Source organism: Arabidopsis lyrata, assembly GCF_000004255.2.
Source record: "Arabidopsis lyrata subsp. lyrata unplaced genomic scaffold ARALYscaffold_1, whole genome shotgun sequence".
NCBI classification, from domain to species: Eukaryota; Viridiplantae; Streptophyta; class Magnoliopsida; order Brassicales; family Brassicaceae; genus Arabidopsis; species Arabidopsis lyrata.
This window is the reverse complement of record NW_003302555.1, coordinates 5489174-5504041: the sequence shown is the minus strand read 5'-3', so window position 1 is coordinate 5504041 and position 14868 is coordinate 5489174. Positions and strand designations below refer to the sequence as shown.

General features: G+C 36.1%; 2 protein-coding genes across 2 annotated transcripts; one reads left to right on the top strand and one right to left on the bottom strand.

The window, feature by feature from the left end:
- Window positions 1–88: 88 nt before the first annotated feature.
- On the bottom strand, window positions 89–4992 carry LOC9328796 (protein CROWDED NUCLEI 2). The gene is made up of 7 exons (XM_002889948.2): window positions 4608–4992; window positions 4164–4373; window positions 3671–3924; window positions 3315–3585; window positions 3147–3230; window positions 908–2817; window positions 89–686 (listed from the first exon to the last, which is right to left on the bottom strand). Exons 1-7 carry the CDS (start codon window positions 4929–4931, stop codon window positions 275–277), a joined length of 3465 nt encoding a protein of 1154 aa, XP_002889994.2. The 5' UTR covers window positions 4932–4992; the 3' UTR covers window positions 89–274.
- A 1621-nt stretch (window positions 4993–6613) lies between these two features.
- Window positions 6614–11552, top strand: LOC9326056 (probable phospholipid-transporting ATPase 11). Its single transcript, XM_021014230.1, has 11 exons — window positions 6614–7221; window positions 7305–7754; window positions 7834–8732; window positions 8812–8922; window positions 9015–9291; window positions 9364–9452; window positions 9543–9651; window positions 9747–9962; window positions 10047–10271; window positions 10365–10556; window positions 10655–11552. The coding sequence occupies exons 1-11, from the start codon at window positions 6829–6831 to the stop codon at window positions 11303–11305; spliced, it is 3612 nt and encodes a 1203-aa protein (XP_020869889.1). The 5' UTR covers window positions 6614–6828; the 3' UTR covers window positions 11306–11552.
- The last annotated feature ends 3316 nt before the right edge of the window (window positions 11553–14868 follow it).

The window sequence follows — 14868 nt, the reverse complement described above, 5'->3', positions numbered from 1 at the left end:
TTGAATTTAATGTTGACAAAGATTTTTCTTTTACTGTTCTGCTTTTCTGCAAATTAATCCTTTGACATTTATTTTGTAATCAATATTATCCTTTTGGATTCTGGCTTTTATGTTCTGTCAATTCAAAGTACATCATTAAAAACACACGCCTCTGCTTCTAATTCTTCTAACTTCACCCCTATCAAAAGGGTCTCTCTTTGGATCCAAGAAGCTATAAATGGTTTTACAGAATAAATGTGAAAGTAACATCTCCTAGATCATCCACGTGCGATGGTTATGTAGTGAGAAAAGTCCAAAGCTTCTTTCTTATGGATCCTTCACCGGGTCTTGGTGATCCATCATCATCATCACCATCATCATCATCACCATCATCATCATCATCATCATCTTGAATTTCATCATTATCATCATCTTGAGCTTCATCTTCTTCTTCATCTCCATCTCCATCCTTATTCATATCCTCATTTACTGTTCTCTGCTTCTGATCATCTTCAACAGAGGGAGCTGTTGGTTCCACATTTGCAACCCTAATTTCTGAAGTTTCTATTCTTCTAGCTCGAAGAGTCTCCACCACAGATTCGCTAGTTTCTTCGACATTGTCCTTTGATGGGGCAGAGGTAGCAATGTCTGCATCATCTTCACCACCAGCTGCATTATCCTTAACATCTGCTGGAACTTGGTCTACACTGTTCACTCATAAGATTTTAGGCAATCAATGAGCAGAATTAAGATACAACAATGATAGGGAATGTGGTTATTAATAGTGAAACCAGACTAATATTTTTTACCTACCGAGACTAAACCAATACAACGGCCCCCTACTTTCTACCTCAACATATGCTAAACAAAATCATGTGAAGCCATATTAAAACCTTTAAACTCACTGTCACAATGTTAGGAAACTTACGTCTTGTTCCGCCTCAGATTGTAGCGTCTTTGGCCAGGGGTCTGTGGCAAGACAGCAACTGTCTGCTGTCTCTTACGCTGTCCACCAGTAGTAGTATCATCAGTATGCTGTCTTTTCCTTCCACCTCCCCCTGTTGTCTTCTCTCTAGTAACAGAAACGTGACCACTCAATTCATCTTTTGATGATTCTTCAGGGCTGGCATGCTTCACCGAACTTGTAGGATTCAAAGCAGGCTTGGCTTTTCTAGGTCTGCCTCGTCCACGCCTGGCACTTTGACGCTCAGATAGCTGAGAACCCTCAGAAGTTTCTTGTACTCTACTGTCTGTATATTCCTCATCCTCCTCCGGAATTGAGCTACTAGATGGACGCAGTCGGAGATCAATTGGCAGAGGCTTTTCACCTTTTGTTTCCATACCAACTGCCACTGAGGAGGATGGACGCTGCTCAGGCTTGCCAGTGTCAGTCCCATGTTCAACTCTTTTACTTGGTGAGAAAATGATTGAAGTGCACTTCTGCAGTATCGACATGTTGGGCCTTCTAGATCCCCCACTTCCAGAGGTATCTCCGTCTAGAGATTTCTTGATATTACAAGAGTCAGATGCATTAGAGCTTCCTGGAAGGTCACTCAAAACTCCAATAGGTGGTAGAATAGCTTCTGCTTCAATATATGGTAGCTGGAGATCAGAGAGTACAAAGTCATTTACCAGCTGTCCACAACTCCCACAATCCTTGAGCTTTTGAACAAATGCTAGAAAACGAGCTCTTTCATGGGCAAACACTTCCCTACGTTTCTTGAGGTTGATGCTGAGTGTACTAAGTTCGCTGATGTCATTATGCATCTCTACTTGCTGCTCTTTTAGTTTCTCCTTGTGCTTTGCAATATCTTCACTTTCCTTTTGGAGAGCACTCCTTTTGGACATCATTTCTTCCATCTCCCTATTCAAAGCCTGCTTCTGGTGATTGATATCACTAAGCTCTTTCATTCTTTTGTCCTCAAACTGAGCCATTCTGTCTAGTAGCTCTTTCTCGTCTTGTTCTTTTCTTTTCTGAAGTTCAATTTCAAGATTCCTTCTCATCATTTCAAGATCGTCAATCACCTTAGATTGCTCAAGTTTGGCTTTTTCATGTAACGCTGATCGTTCATGTTCCATATTGGCTTCAAATGATTCTCTCTGCAGTCTAATATCATCCAGTTCTTGCATGATCTGAACCCTCAAAGCACTCTCTTCTTTCTCCAATCTTTCTCCTTCCAGTAGTTGAAACCTCTCAAACTTTTCTTTTTCTTCAGAAATTCGTATCTGTTCTTTCTTGTATTCTGCTTGCTTCTCATCCAATATTTCCCACTCCTTTTCAAATCTCTCTTTCTCTTGCTTCAGATTTTCAACTTCCTTAGAAAGAAACTCTTCGTGGAGTCTAGATTTCTCTATCTGGGACTTGAGTTCAGATTGCAGTCTCAGGTATTCTTCCCTCTCTTCTTTCTTGATTTCAAGACTTTTGCATTCTTCTTCAATCATTTCTTCCTTTTTCATCATCTCAGCTCGGATTTTTTCAATCTCTTGTTGTAGATCTTCCAGACTCTCCTTATCAGAAAGCAACTGTTGTTTTTCCAAACTCAACTTTTTCTCCTCAGCTTGTATGATCTTTTCTCTTTCTTTAATAGTTTTCAACTTTGCTTCAAGGTCCATCTCCTTTTCATTCACTCGGTCAAACTTCTTATTCATTGCTTGATTCCTTTTCTCCAACTTCTCTTCGCTATGATCAATTTCAACTTTCTGTCGTTCGAGCTCTTCTATCTTTCTTAGGATTTCCTTGCCCAGAGATTTTCTTCTTTCTTCACATTCCAGTTCAAATTCCAGCATCTTGGCAGCTAATGCCTCTTTCTGATCATCAATAAGCTTCTGAATTTCTGTCTGTTAAAAAAACCAAACCAAAGCTTTAATAATTGATATCAGAGTAAATGAAATTTTATAAATTCAACGGGAAAAACTAAATAGGTACATCGTCAAGTAAGAAGGTCATATATAAGTGTATACATATATATGAGCAGTCATCCAAACTTGTTGATCACCAGCTACGCAATACTCCTACAATATGGACTAAGTAGAAAGAAGGCTTGATATCCAGTGCATAACAGTATTCCTATTATGAGAATGCTGTTACTTTCATTAAATATTTATATTTCCAGTGTATAAAAATGTTCAACAACTACAATCTACAAAAGCTATACCCTTAAACTTACCCCTTCTCTAGCAATGAGCTTCTCTTCAAAGGCTCGTAACTCATTCTCCTTTGCCACTAGCGTGCTCTGGAGTGTGTGAGCTTCCTAGGGTAAACCACCATAAACAAAGTCATATATAAGAAATATGCACAAGTCTAAATAAGCCATTTTCAAAAGCTATAAACTCACTTTCTCTTTTGTAGTCAATTCTTCCAATCGTTTCGTTATGTCCTCTTCAGTTTCTTTACACTTCGACATAGACAAATCAACCTTTCTATTCCATTCTTCAAGTTCTTTTTCTTTCAGCTTCAGTTTCTTTTCTTTTTCATTAACCTTTTCCTCTCTTTGATTCAGGCTTCTCTTCTGCTCAGTCATTATTTCTTCCTTTTCTTGAAGCTTTTTCTCCCATTCATTAAGGTACTCTCTTTGCTTGTGGAAAGTCCCTTCATATGATTCTCGCCTGTGGTGCAATAACAATAACATACACTTAAGACTAACAAAAAGAATTGAAATTTTTCAGACGTATATCTGATATCTATATTTACTCTTTAGCAAATGAAAGCCGCTCTTGTTTCAGGACACTTTCACGAGTCTCCACTTCCTTCAATCTCATTTTCAGCTCGGAGCTCTTTCTAGTTGCCTCTGCGAGCTTGCTTTCGGCAGAGTAAATCTTGTTTTCCACGTCTGAAGATCTCCCGTTAACACTAGCAACCAGAGCATTAGCTTCAACTAATTTAGCTTCAGAAGTCAGCCTCATCTTGCTATTCTCCTCTTGAGTTTCACGAAGAGCCTTCTCAAGCTGCAGACAAAAATAAAATAAAAGAATATATCAAAGAAAATTCAGAACACAAACAAAGTAAAACGTCTAACTAATACAGAAAAATGAATCTCATGTCTAAGGAAGCTCAACAGAAAAGAAGAACACCCCAAAATCAATGCATCACATAAGTAGATAAAATTTATATTCTTGAGAGCAAACACGTAGAAAATCAAACATAATTTTGAGATAACCATAATGTTAAAGCTAAAGAATGCTACCTCTTGCACACATTGCTTTTCCAGACCCAAAGCTTTTCTCAAGTTTTCTTCGCGTTGTTCGACAGTCGTCAACGCATACAGATGTGACGACTGTTCCCTTTTAAGGATTTCTTGAGCTTCTTGGATTGCCTGATTTAGTTGTTCGTGCTTTGAAACCAACTCTTTGTTCTCCATGAGAAGAAGCCCCATATTGTGCTGGTAGCCATATAACTGCACAGAAGAACCAAGTCTAAGAGATTAAAGCCTGTATATTTGTATTTATCGAAAGTGATAACAAAGAGTCAAAAACACTCATTTCAACTTTCAGACAGCTATAAAGTTGCCTCATAAACCCATGAGAGCAGAATATGAAACCATACCCAAATGTCCTTCTTGCTACTATAGATTCTCACAGAAATAAAGCAAACCCAGAAACAGAATAATCAAATTGTTCATAAAGGTTACCTCTTTTTCAAGTGTGGAGATCTTTTCAAGAAGAGCTTCTTGATCTTTCTTCTCCATTGAAGCCTCATTCAACAAACCCACTTCCCTAAACCTTCTCCAATCACTCATATCCATATCATCAGTGTAACCTCGAGAAACGCCTTCTCCGGTCAGTGTTCCAATCGGAGGCGGTGGGAGAGTCGATATCACTAGGTCATCGCTAAAAGCAACGGCCTTTCCCTTTCTATCAACGTTTCTAGGGTTAGTAACACCGCCGATTTTACGCGTATCGCTTCTCGGAGTCATCGCCGGTGACATCCACGGTTTTCTCTGTGGCGTGAACATTAGTTCGAAATTTTTGGAACCCTAATTTCCCAAAAAAAAATCTCTCTTCTTTTTCTCTCTCTGACAACACAACGGCTTTAAGAATTTTGAAGTCCCCGATTAAAAAAAAAAAAGTAAAATCGAAATAGTGAAATTGGTCGTCGGTGAATGGAGTTAAAAGGGAAATTACCGTCACGCAGAAAGCAAACAGAAGGTCCGATTTTGTTGGAGACTTCATTTTTTGGGCCTAAAAATAGTTAAATGTGAATATGAGTAAAGCCCAATGTAATCGCTGGCCCGTTAGGATTAAAAGATAATTAATGAAGTCGTCGTCACGTGACCGCTGATGTGAAAGTGAACGTTTGTTTTTCTTCTTGATCTTTTTTTTTTTTTTTTGTTACATCATCTTAAATATTTTATATGTTAGCAAAGTTAACTTTATATATTTATATAAACATAGGATTAAAACCGTTGTCCCAAATGCATCATTATTGTCCCAAATGCATCATTATTGTCAAAGCGATAACGACTAATTATTAAATTAAATTATGCTCACGCATGAGAATGGGATGGTGTTTGAATCAGTCGCGCAGCCATGATAATGAGAGTAGGTGAGACGTATTTGCTGGGAAGATGTGTGACTATAATAGTGACATGAACATATCGTGATAATATGTAATTAAAAAAAGAATTTATCAGATCGCAAACATGTTATAAATGAATCTAAAATGTACAACAATGTTATATACAAGGAGGAAGATGAGTTAACCATGGTTTAACAAACTTATAACTATGATTAAGCTCTTTAAACTATGACTACTTCTAGATCTAAGGAAATCATGAACGGAAATAGTTTTTTATTTGTTTAAAGAATTACCAACCAAGACACCAACTAAAAATATGCAAAATAACCTAATTTTATATGTCCTTGAGCTCAAGTTCGGTAATGGAGGAGCTAGATGACATATAATCTTGCCAAACTTTTAATATTTTTATTTATTTAGATGAATCCGCATTACCGAACTGGCAATAAATTATGAGATGGAAATTAATTTTCACATGTGTTGCTACTTGCTAAAAGAGTGTCAGAAGATGATAATTTTAATCAGGAGATCGAGCCAGAGAACCTTCTAGCCTGGCGGAGATCAATTATTTTAGTTTGATAATATAATAATAATAATTTTAATCCTTGCAAACAATCAATTAATAATATCATTCATTCACTAATCACTATAGTATATAGTAATTACTTGCCAGTAATTGCCACTCTTGACTATTCTTCTCTGTTCCAAGAAGTTGTCAAAAGAGATAAATATGTAACGACTTCGTCTTCGTCCACGGCTCATTCACAGTCGTTCCTCTATTATTAATTCTTCTAGAGCAGGACAATGAGAGGTTTATTCTTAGATAATTTTTTAAAAAGATTTCTAAACATTTTAAGACTCTATTACATTCCATTCTAAATTTATCCAAATCTCTTTGTTATTCAAATGTTTTTATTTATTCTTGATTATTTTCCCTTTTTATTTTATTTTGCCAACTATTCATTGTTTACAAAACCGATTTTTATCGAAAAAAATATGTACCATATACTCCCTAGGATTCTAAATTTCAGAGAAAATTATTCAATTTCCTCAGTACCAAGAAAAATATAAAAAGTAATAAACAATAAAACTCCGTTAAATAAAATAATAATCCGTTGAAAGTCGTCGTTCAAAGTTGGGTTTTTTCATCACTCGTTCCTCTTCTTTTCTGAGTTGCAATGCTAGCTAAATCAATCATATAATTACTCTCATAAAAGTTAGACATTTCTCTATCAAATTTTTTCATTCTATAGTTCCAAAAATATCTTCATTCTTTCATTCTTTTTCCCTCTCCAATTTTCCAAAACTTTACAAGAGATTTTCAGACAACAACAATGACAAAGTGTCGGAGAAGAAGATTACATCTGAGCAACATATACGCATTCAAAGGTCGTAAATCAAATTTTCAAGAAGACCATTCACACATAGGAGGACCTGGTTTCTCACGAGTTGTTTATTGTAACGAACCAAATTCTCCGGCAGCTGAACGACGTAACTACACCGGAAACTATGTCCGGTCAACTAAATACACTCCAGCTTCTTTCATACCAAAATCACTCTTTGAACAGTTCCGTCGTGTTGCCAATTTCTACTTCCTCGTCACCGGAATCTTATCGTTGACATCTCTCTCTCCTTACAGCCCCATTAGTGCTCTCTTACCTCTCACCTTCGTCATCGCCGCAAGTATGGTTAAAGAAGCAATCGAAGACTGGGGTCGGAAAAAACAGGTCCGAATTTAAAATCTTGAATCGAATTTGTCAAATTAAAAGTTTGAATTTTTAATGAAAGTTTTGTTTTTTATCTGTTTTAGGATATAGAAATGAATAATAGGAAAGTGAAGGTTCACGACGGAAATGGAAAGTTCCGGCGAGAAGGATGGAGGAATCTTAAAGTCGGAGATATAGTTAGAGTTGAAAAAGACGAGTTTTTTCCGGCGGATCTTTTGCTTTTATCATCGAGCTACGAAGATTCGATTTGTTATGTAGAGACGATGAATCTTGACGGAGAAACGAATCTGAAAGTGAAGCAAGGTTTAGAAGCGACTTCATCGGCTTTACATGAAGATTCAGATTTCAAAGAGTTAAAAGCTCTTGTGAAATGTGAAGATCCAAATGCAGATCTTTATGCTTTTGTTGGAACTTTGCATTTTGAAGAACAGAGATTACCATTGTCGATTACACAGCTTCTTCTTCGAGATTCCAAGCTTAGAAACACAGAGTATGTTTATGGTGCTGTTGTCTTCACTGGACATGACACAAAGGTATAAACTTTAACATCTGTTTTTTCATTTGTACCTTAGGAATTGTGTCAAAAGTGTTGAATTTGAAATTTTGAAACAGGTGATTCAAAACTCAACTGATCCACCATCGAAGAGAAGCAGAATCGAGAGAAAAATGGATAAAATCATCTACTTGATGTTCGGTGTTGTGTTTTTGATGTCGTTTATCGGTTCGATTGTCTTTGGTGTTGAGACTAGAGAAGATAGAGTGAGAAATGGAGGAAGAACAGAGAGATGGTACTTAAGACCAGACGAGGCAGATATCTTCTTTGACCCAGACAGAGCTCCAATGGCTGCCATTTACCATTTCTTCACTGCGGTTATGCTCTACAGTTACTTCATACCGATTTCGCTTTATGTCTCTATCGAAATCGTTAAAGTTCTTCAGAGTGTTTTCATCAACAATGACATTCTTATGTACTACGAGGAGAATGATAAACCTGCGCACGCTAGGACGTCTAATCTCAATGAAGAGCTTGGGATGGTTGATACGATTTTATCCGATAAAACCGGAACATTGACCTGCAATTCCATGGAGTTTATCAAATGTTCTATCGCGGGAACTGCTTATGGACGCGGTATAACTGAAGTTGAAAGATCTATGGCTATGAGAAGCAATGGTTCGAATTTGGTCGGTGATGATTTGGATGTTGTAGTGGACCAGTCTGGTCCTAAGATCAAAGGGTTTAATTTCGAGGATGAGAGGGTTATGAAAGGGAATTGGGTTAAGCAGCGAGATGCAGCGGTTTTGCAGAAGTTTTTCAGGTTGTTAGCTGTTTGTCACACGGCTATTCCCGAAACCGATGAAGCCACGGGGAGTGTCTCTTACGAGGCTGAGTCTCCTGATGAAGCTGCATTTGTTGTTGCGGCTCGAGAATTCGGGTTTGAGTTCTTTAGCCGAACGCAAAACGGGATTTCTTTTCGTGAATTGGATCTTGCATCTGGGAAAACAGTTGAAAGGTTGGTCTTTTTCTTCTTCTAATTCAACCTCTTTGCGATATCTTGAGGTCAAAACTAAAATTCCTCTGTTTTCTTTCAGGGTATATCGGTTACTAAACGTTCTTGAGTTTAACAGCGCGAGAAAGAGAATGTCGGTTATTGTGCGCGACGAAGATGGGAGACTTCTGTTACTGTCCAAAGGAGCTGACAAGTAAGTAAACTGAAAATTTGAGAGATTATACATTTTGAGGCCTTTTTGTTGATATATATTGAATTTGTGGAATCTTATCTTTTTGTGTGCAGTGTGATGTTTGAAAGACTTGCCAAAAACGGGAGAAAGTTCGAAGAGAAGACTCGAGAACACGTTAATGAATATGCAGATGCAGGGCTAAGGACACTGATACTTGCATACCGTGAGGTTGATGAGAATGAGTATATAGAATTCAGCAAGAACTTCAATGAAGCTAAAAACTCGGTGACAGCGGATCGTGAGAGCTTAATCGATGAAATCACAGATCAGATGGAACGCAATTTGATTCTCCTTGGTGCTACTGCTGTTGAGGATAAACTTCAAAATGGGGTATGGCTCTTTTTTAAAATGTTTTGGATTCAGATTTGGGTCGAGTAGGACTATAACTTGATTGTGTTTTAGGTTCCGGATTGCATCGACAAGCTAGCTCAAGCAGGAATAAAGATTTGGGTTCTAACCGGAGACAAAATGGAGACTGCAATCAATATCGGGTAAGGAACTTATGTTTTTGCTCTTATGTCTATGTTCTTAGTGTGTGTGTTGTTTCATAATTTCTTACATTTTTTCCGGAATCTCTGCAGATTTGCTTGTAGTTTACTAAGACAAGAGATGAAACAGATCATCATAAATCTTGAGACACCACATATCAAAGCATTGGAGAAAGCTGGTGGGAAAGATGAGATTGAACAGGTAATTTTTTTTCGTTATGTAACTCAAACCAGAAAATATTTTTGCTATCTTTTAATCAATGAGATTTATATATTTGGACCGACTGATGTTTATAGGCATCAAGAGAAAGCGTGGTGAAGCAAATGGAAGAAGGGAAAGCTCTACTCACTGCATCAAGCAGCGTGAGCTCTCATGAGGCTTTTGCGTTGATCATTGACGGGAAGTCACTAACCTACGCTCTTGAAGATGATTTCAAGAAGAAGTTTCTTGATTTAGCCACAGGATGTGCCTCTGTTATTTGCTGCAGATCATCACCTAAACAAAAGGCATTGGTAATGTCTTTTCCCATGGAAATAGCTTTTTATGGGTTCTACTATTGCGGTTTCGGTTTAGTTAATAGAAGATTTTGTTTTCAGGTTACGCGGTTGGTCAAATCTGGAACCGGGAAGACAACTTTAGCTATTGGAGATGGAGCAAATGACGTCGGAATGCTTCAAGAAGCGGATATCGGTGTTGGAATCAGCGGTGTTGAGGGAATGCAAGCGGTTATGTCTAGCGATATAGCCATTGCTCAATTCCGTTACTTAGAGCGTCTCTTGCTGGTCCATGGTCACTGGTGCTACAGTAGAATCTCATCAATGGTACACATTTTTCTCTCTCAGAAACAATCTCCATATAAACTCTATACATTCATCAAAAATTTCTCTAACGGGGTTCTGTTTCCGCTCTTGCAGATATGTTACTTCTTCTACAAGAATATCACTTTTGGTGTCACCGTATTCTTATACGAAGCCTACACATCCTTCTCTGCTCAACCTGCATATAATGACTGGTTCTTATCGCTTTTCAACGTTTTCTTCTCTTCACTTCCAGTCATTGCTCTCGGAGTTTTCGATCAAGACGTCTCAGCTCGTTACTGTTACAAGGTATCCAAACATTAGCCCCCATAAACCCTATAAAAACCTCAAATTCTTCAGAATCGCCCATTAAACTCTGGTTTTTTTGCTTCTTTTTCTTTTTGCAGTTCCCGTTGCTATACCAAGAAGGAGTTCAGAATCTTCTCTTCAGCTGGAAGAGAATCATCGGATGGATGTTCAACGGAGTCTTCACCGCGCTCGCCATTTTCTTCCTCTGCAAGGAATCTCTAAAACACCAACTCTACAACCCTAATGGCAAAACCGCCGGCCGAGAAATCCTCGGCGGGACAATGTACACTTGCGTAGTCTGGGTCGTCAATCTCCAAATGGCTCTAGCAATAAGCTATTTCACTTGGCTCCAACACATTGTAATATGGGGCTCAGTTGCATTCTGGTACATCTTCCTTATGATCTATGGAGCCATCGCTCCTAGCTTCTCCACAGATGCTTACAAAGTCTTCATCGAAGCCTTAGCTCCAGCTCCATCTTACTGGCTCACCACTCTCTTCGTGATGTTCTTCGCTTTGATCCCTTTCTTCGTCTTCAAGTCAGTTCAGATGAGATTCTTCCCGGGATACCATCAAATGATTCAATGGATTCGGTACGAGGGTCATTCTAATGATCCCGAGTTTGTGGAAATGGTCAGGCAGAGATCGATTCGGCCCACGACGGTTGGTTTCACAGCGAGAAGAGCCGCTAGTGTACGGCGGTCCGGTAGGTTTCATGATCAGCTCAACAAGAATTTCATTGCTTTCTGAAGAGAAATAGAATAGAAAAATGTCTCATTGTTTGTGCATATGTACTTGTATATATAGCTATCATCTGGGGAAAGCTAGGGCTCTTTTATATGTTGTGATTGCTTGCCTGAAAAGACAAAAAAGAAAGAAGGGTTCCCTTCACTCGTATATTTATCTGTTGTTATGTAGCATTTTTTTTTTCATGTAGATTACGATTTGTTATACAAATTGTATTTATAATTGTTAAATTAACTTTTTGGAAGATGAATATCCCTTTCTTTTTTTTTTTTTAACTTAAGAGTTAACATCTAACACTTTTTGCATTTGATTAATCGCGAGCCATTTTTCTTCGTAAGTCGTAAGATATAACATGTGTTGCGCATTAAGGCCTTAATAGCACCTCCATTGTGATAAATGGGATGTTTTCCTTAATTATTTTTTAATATTAAATTAAATTAAAGATATTTATCAAAAAGATAAACAAAAGTGTCTTTAGCAAGACGCTTATTGAAGACACTCTTAAACTATTATGTGTCATATTTTGATTGGTTCTAATTTTGTTTAGTTTAATATTTAATAAATAAAATTAATTAAAGACATCATTTGTATGATGAGGATGGTCTAAATGGTGAAGATATTATTCCCATTATATTTCTAGAGTGATGAACATATGAAGAAGCAAATTAAACACCAAATGTCATAATAATCCACAAATCTCACAAGGCCAAGGATTTGTAGCAGCAAACCTAGCCATGCGTTGTAATAAAAATGTAAAGGCAGAGGAAATTTGTCAGTTAATAGTGCACCAGAAACACTATTTATCATGTTATCCCCATGTTTTGCAGCAGAGATGAGGTAGTCGAGGATCATCTTATCAGCCCACGTAGACGATCTTTCGCTAGAGAGAAGAGATTATAAGAAATGAAAAGAAAATTATATTATATATTGTCACATAAACCACCATCCTAACATATTTTCTCACACTGATCAAAATTGGATAATTAGTGTCCACATCCTCTCTTTAGAATAATTATTGTACAAAAACTTTTGATGAAATCAAGTAAGAAACAATTTGGTGTCTTAAATATCCAATGCTTGTACAAAAATTTCACTTACTTATTCTACCGTTTCATAAACAATGTGAGGCGGATGCATGCTTTATGGAGGGGGTCAACTGACCCAAACAAAATTTAGTTACCTATTATGTATTTTGAGAAAATGTGAGATTGATCCCACTGAAAATTTTACATTGACCCCTATAAATCTAACTTATACCTATGTTTTACTTAAAAAAAAAAGACCCTAAACCCACATTCTCAAGCTAAAAGTATATTTAATCCTTTTAAATTAAAGCCAAATCAATAATAAAGTAATTTAGGCCACTTAAACCTCTTAAAATTTGAGCTTATAATTATCGAAAAGTTGCTTGAAAAACACGTATTTCGTGATTTTTTGTTTTATATAATTTTGACCCCAATAAAAATTGGTTTTACCTCCGCCACTGAATGTGGGGTCGTTAAATACACAAAAAATAAAGAATAACTACCAAACAATAACTTGTTTTTGTAGAATAAGTAAGTGGAATTTTTTTATGAAGAGGTTCATCCTTTTCATTAGTTCTAAACTAATTAATACACTTACCAGTTACCAGTGATGCTTTAATCCACGCAATCTGTTTAACATATCATGTAAACCTGGGTTTTTTTAGCACTTGTACAAAATAATCTAACGGTAATTGCAATTTTCTTTTCCTACGGGCCTTAAGGTAATTAAAAAAAAAACGTAACTAACATGTATGAATTGTTTTCTTGCAAACCCAAACTCTTGCACGTCATTATCGACATGTCATCATGTCTTATTATAAGGAAATTAGGGAAAGAACTCTCGTACTTCCGTTCCGTGTATGTGGTATGTGATTCAAAAAATTTTGTTGGTTGATTTTATTGAAGTAATCGTCTTAGTATTAATTTTTTTTTGTTTAAAGGGCGAGACTCTATCGTCGATCTCCATTGTTCTGAGAGAGACTTGAGTTGGATTAGTGCTTTCACCAGAAATCTTTTACTCTGGAACGTCGTTTGGTAGTGATGGTTCTAGAAGAAGTAGAAGAAACGAGAAACCACTGAAGTATGCAAGAGCAAGAAGATTCTGCTCTCGAATAGCTATATATTCCCTCAGTCTAGAAAATACGATCCCCTAACAATGTCTCTCGATTTCTTTTTCCGACATATTTGGTCTACGAGAAAAGTTACTTATATTCAAAGTTTGATCTCTCATATCTGAAATTTTTGGTCTAGGAGAAAAGTTATTTTCAAATTAGAGTTCTATTGTGAATAAAATAAGAATAAAAAGGTCAAATATCTTATGATACATTTTAACTAGAACAGATATATTGTGAAAGATCAAGTTAAATTTAAGAATGAATTGTGAAATTGTGAAAGATCTACATATCTATTGATACATATATTTGTTCTAAAATTTAAAAGGAATTCAATTTGAACAAATAAGTAAATAAGCAAAACATGAGCGATATATAAGCAAAACATAAACATTTTTTCTTTATATACAAATTATAGACTTGAATTTGAGACATTAAACCAAATAATGTTAATTAGTTTTACGAAAATGAATCAACTAAAAGAAGTTTACATGTTCTTCAAGCTTTTCCCTTCCCCTTGCTCTTGCCCTCTTTACCTTGATTCATCTATAAATGCATCCTTCCCTCTTCACTTCTTCACATAATCTCAATTCTATAGTAAAATAAAATTGTTTGCAAGAAAAAAGAAAGATAGGTAGATAAAATGATGAATAGATAGGTATTTTGCTGCTGTTAGGAAATACGGTGAGACAATGATCAAGGGAATAGCTGAGGATTTTAAAGTACCAGAGAGTGAGGTCCAAAGAGAAGCAGATAAGATCAACAATCTCGAGAAAGGAAATGGAAATGGGAAGAAAGTTAAGGATAAGAAGAATGAGTTACCTTGAAGATCAAGTAAGAAGAATGTTTTATGTCCCAAAAGAAAAGATGGTATGTAATTTACAAAGGGATTTTTAATGGTTTGATTATTATTATAAAGGATTATTATAGCGTGGATGTGTTTGATCTGGTATTGTAAATACAGCTAATTACGATAAAATGAAATGTATATGATTATTATTACTTATTCTTATTCTGTTTCATAAAGAGTGTCATTTTGATACATTTTACCCATATTAAAAATGAGTTAAATATACAAACATACTTTTATTTAATATATTTTTCTTTTTTTTTTGTCAATAGTTTTTAGTTAAAACTGAAAAGAGACATTCCTTAGAAATGTTGTTTATATATGTGATATGATGCGGTTGGTAATAAATTTCTAACTTAAATATAAAAGTTTTTTAGATTTAAATAAGGGCATATATGGAAATTAGTTACAAAAATTGCATTGAATATGTTAAAAAAATATTCTCTTTGAAACAAAAAATAATAATTCCAAAACGATATTTTTTGTGAAACAGAGGGATTTGAGTGTGTTAATAATTTATTTTTTTGAACAAACTGTCTGATTCTCGAGATGAGTGAAAGAAACAAAAAAAATTTGTCT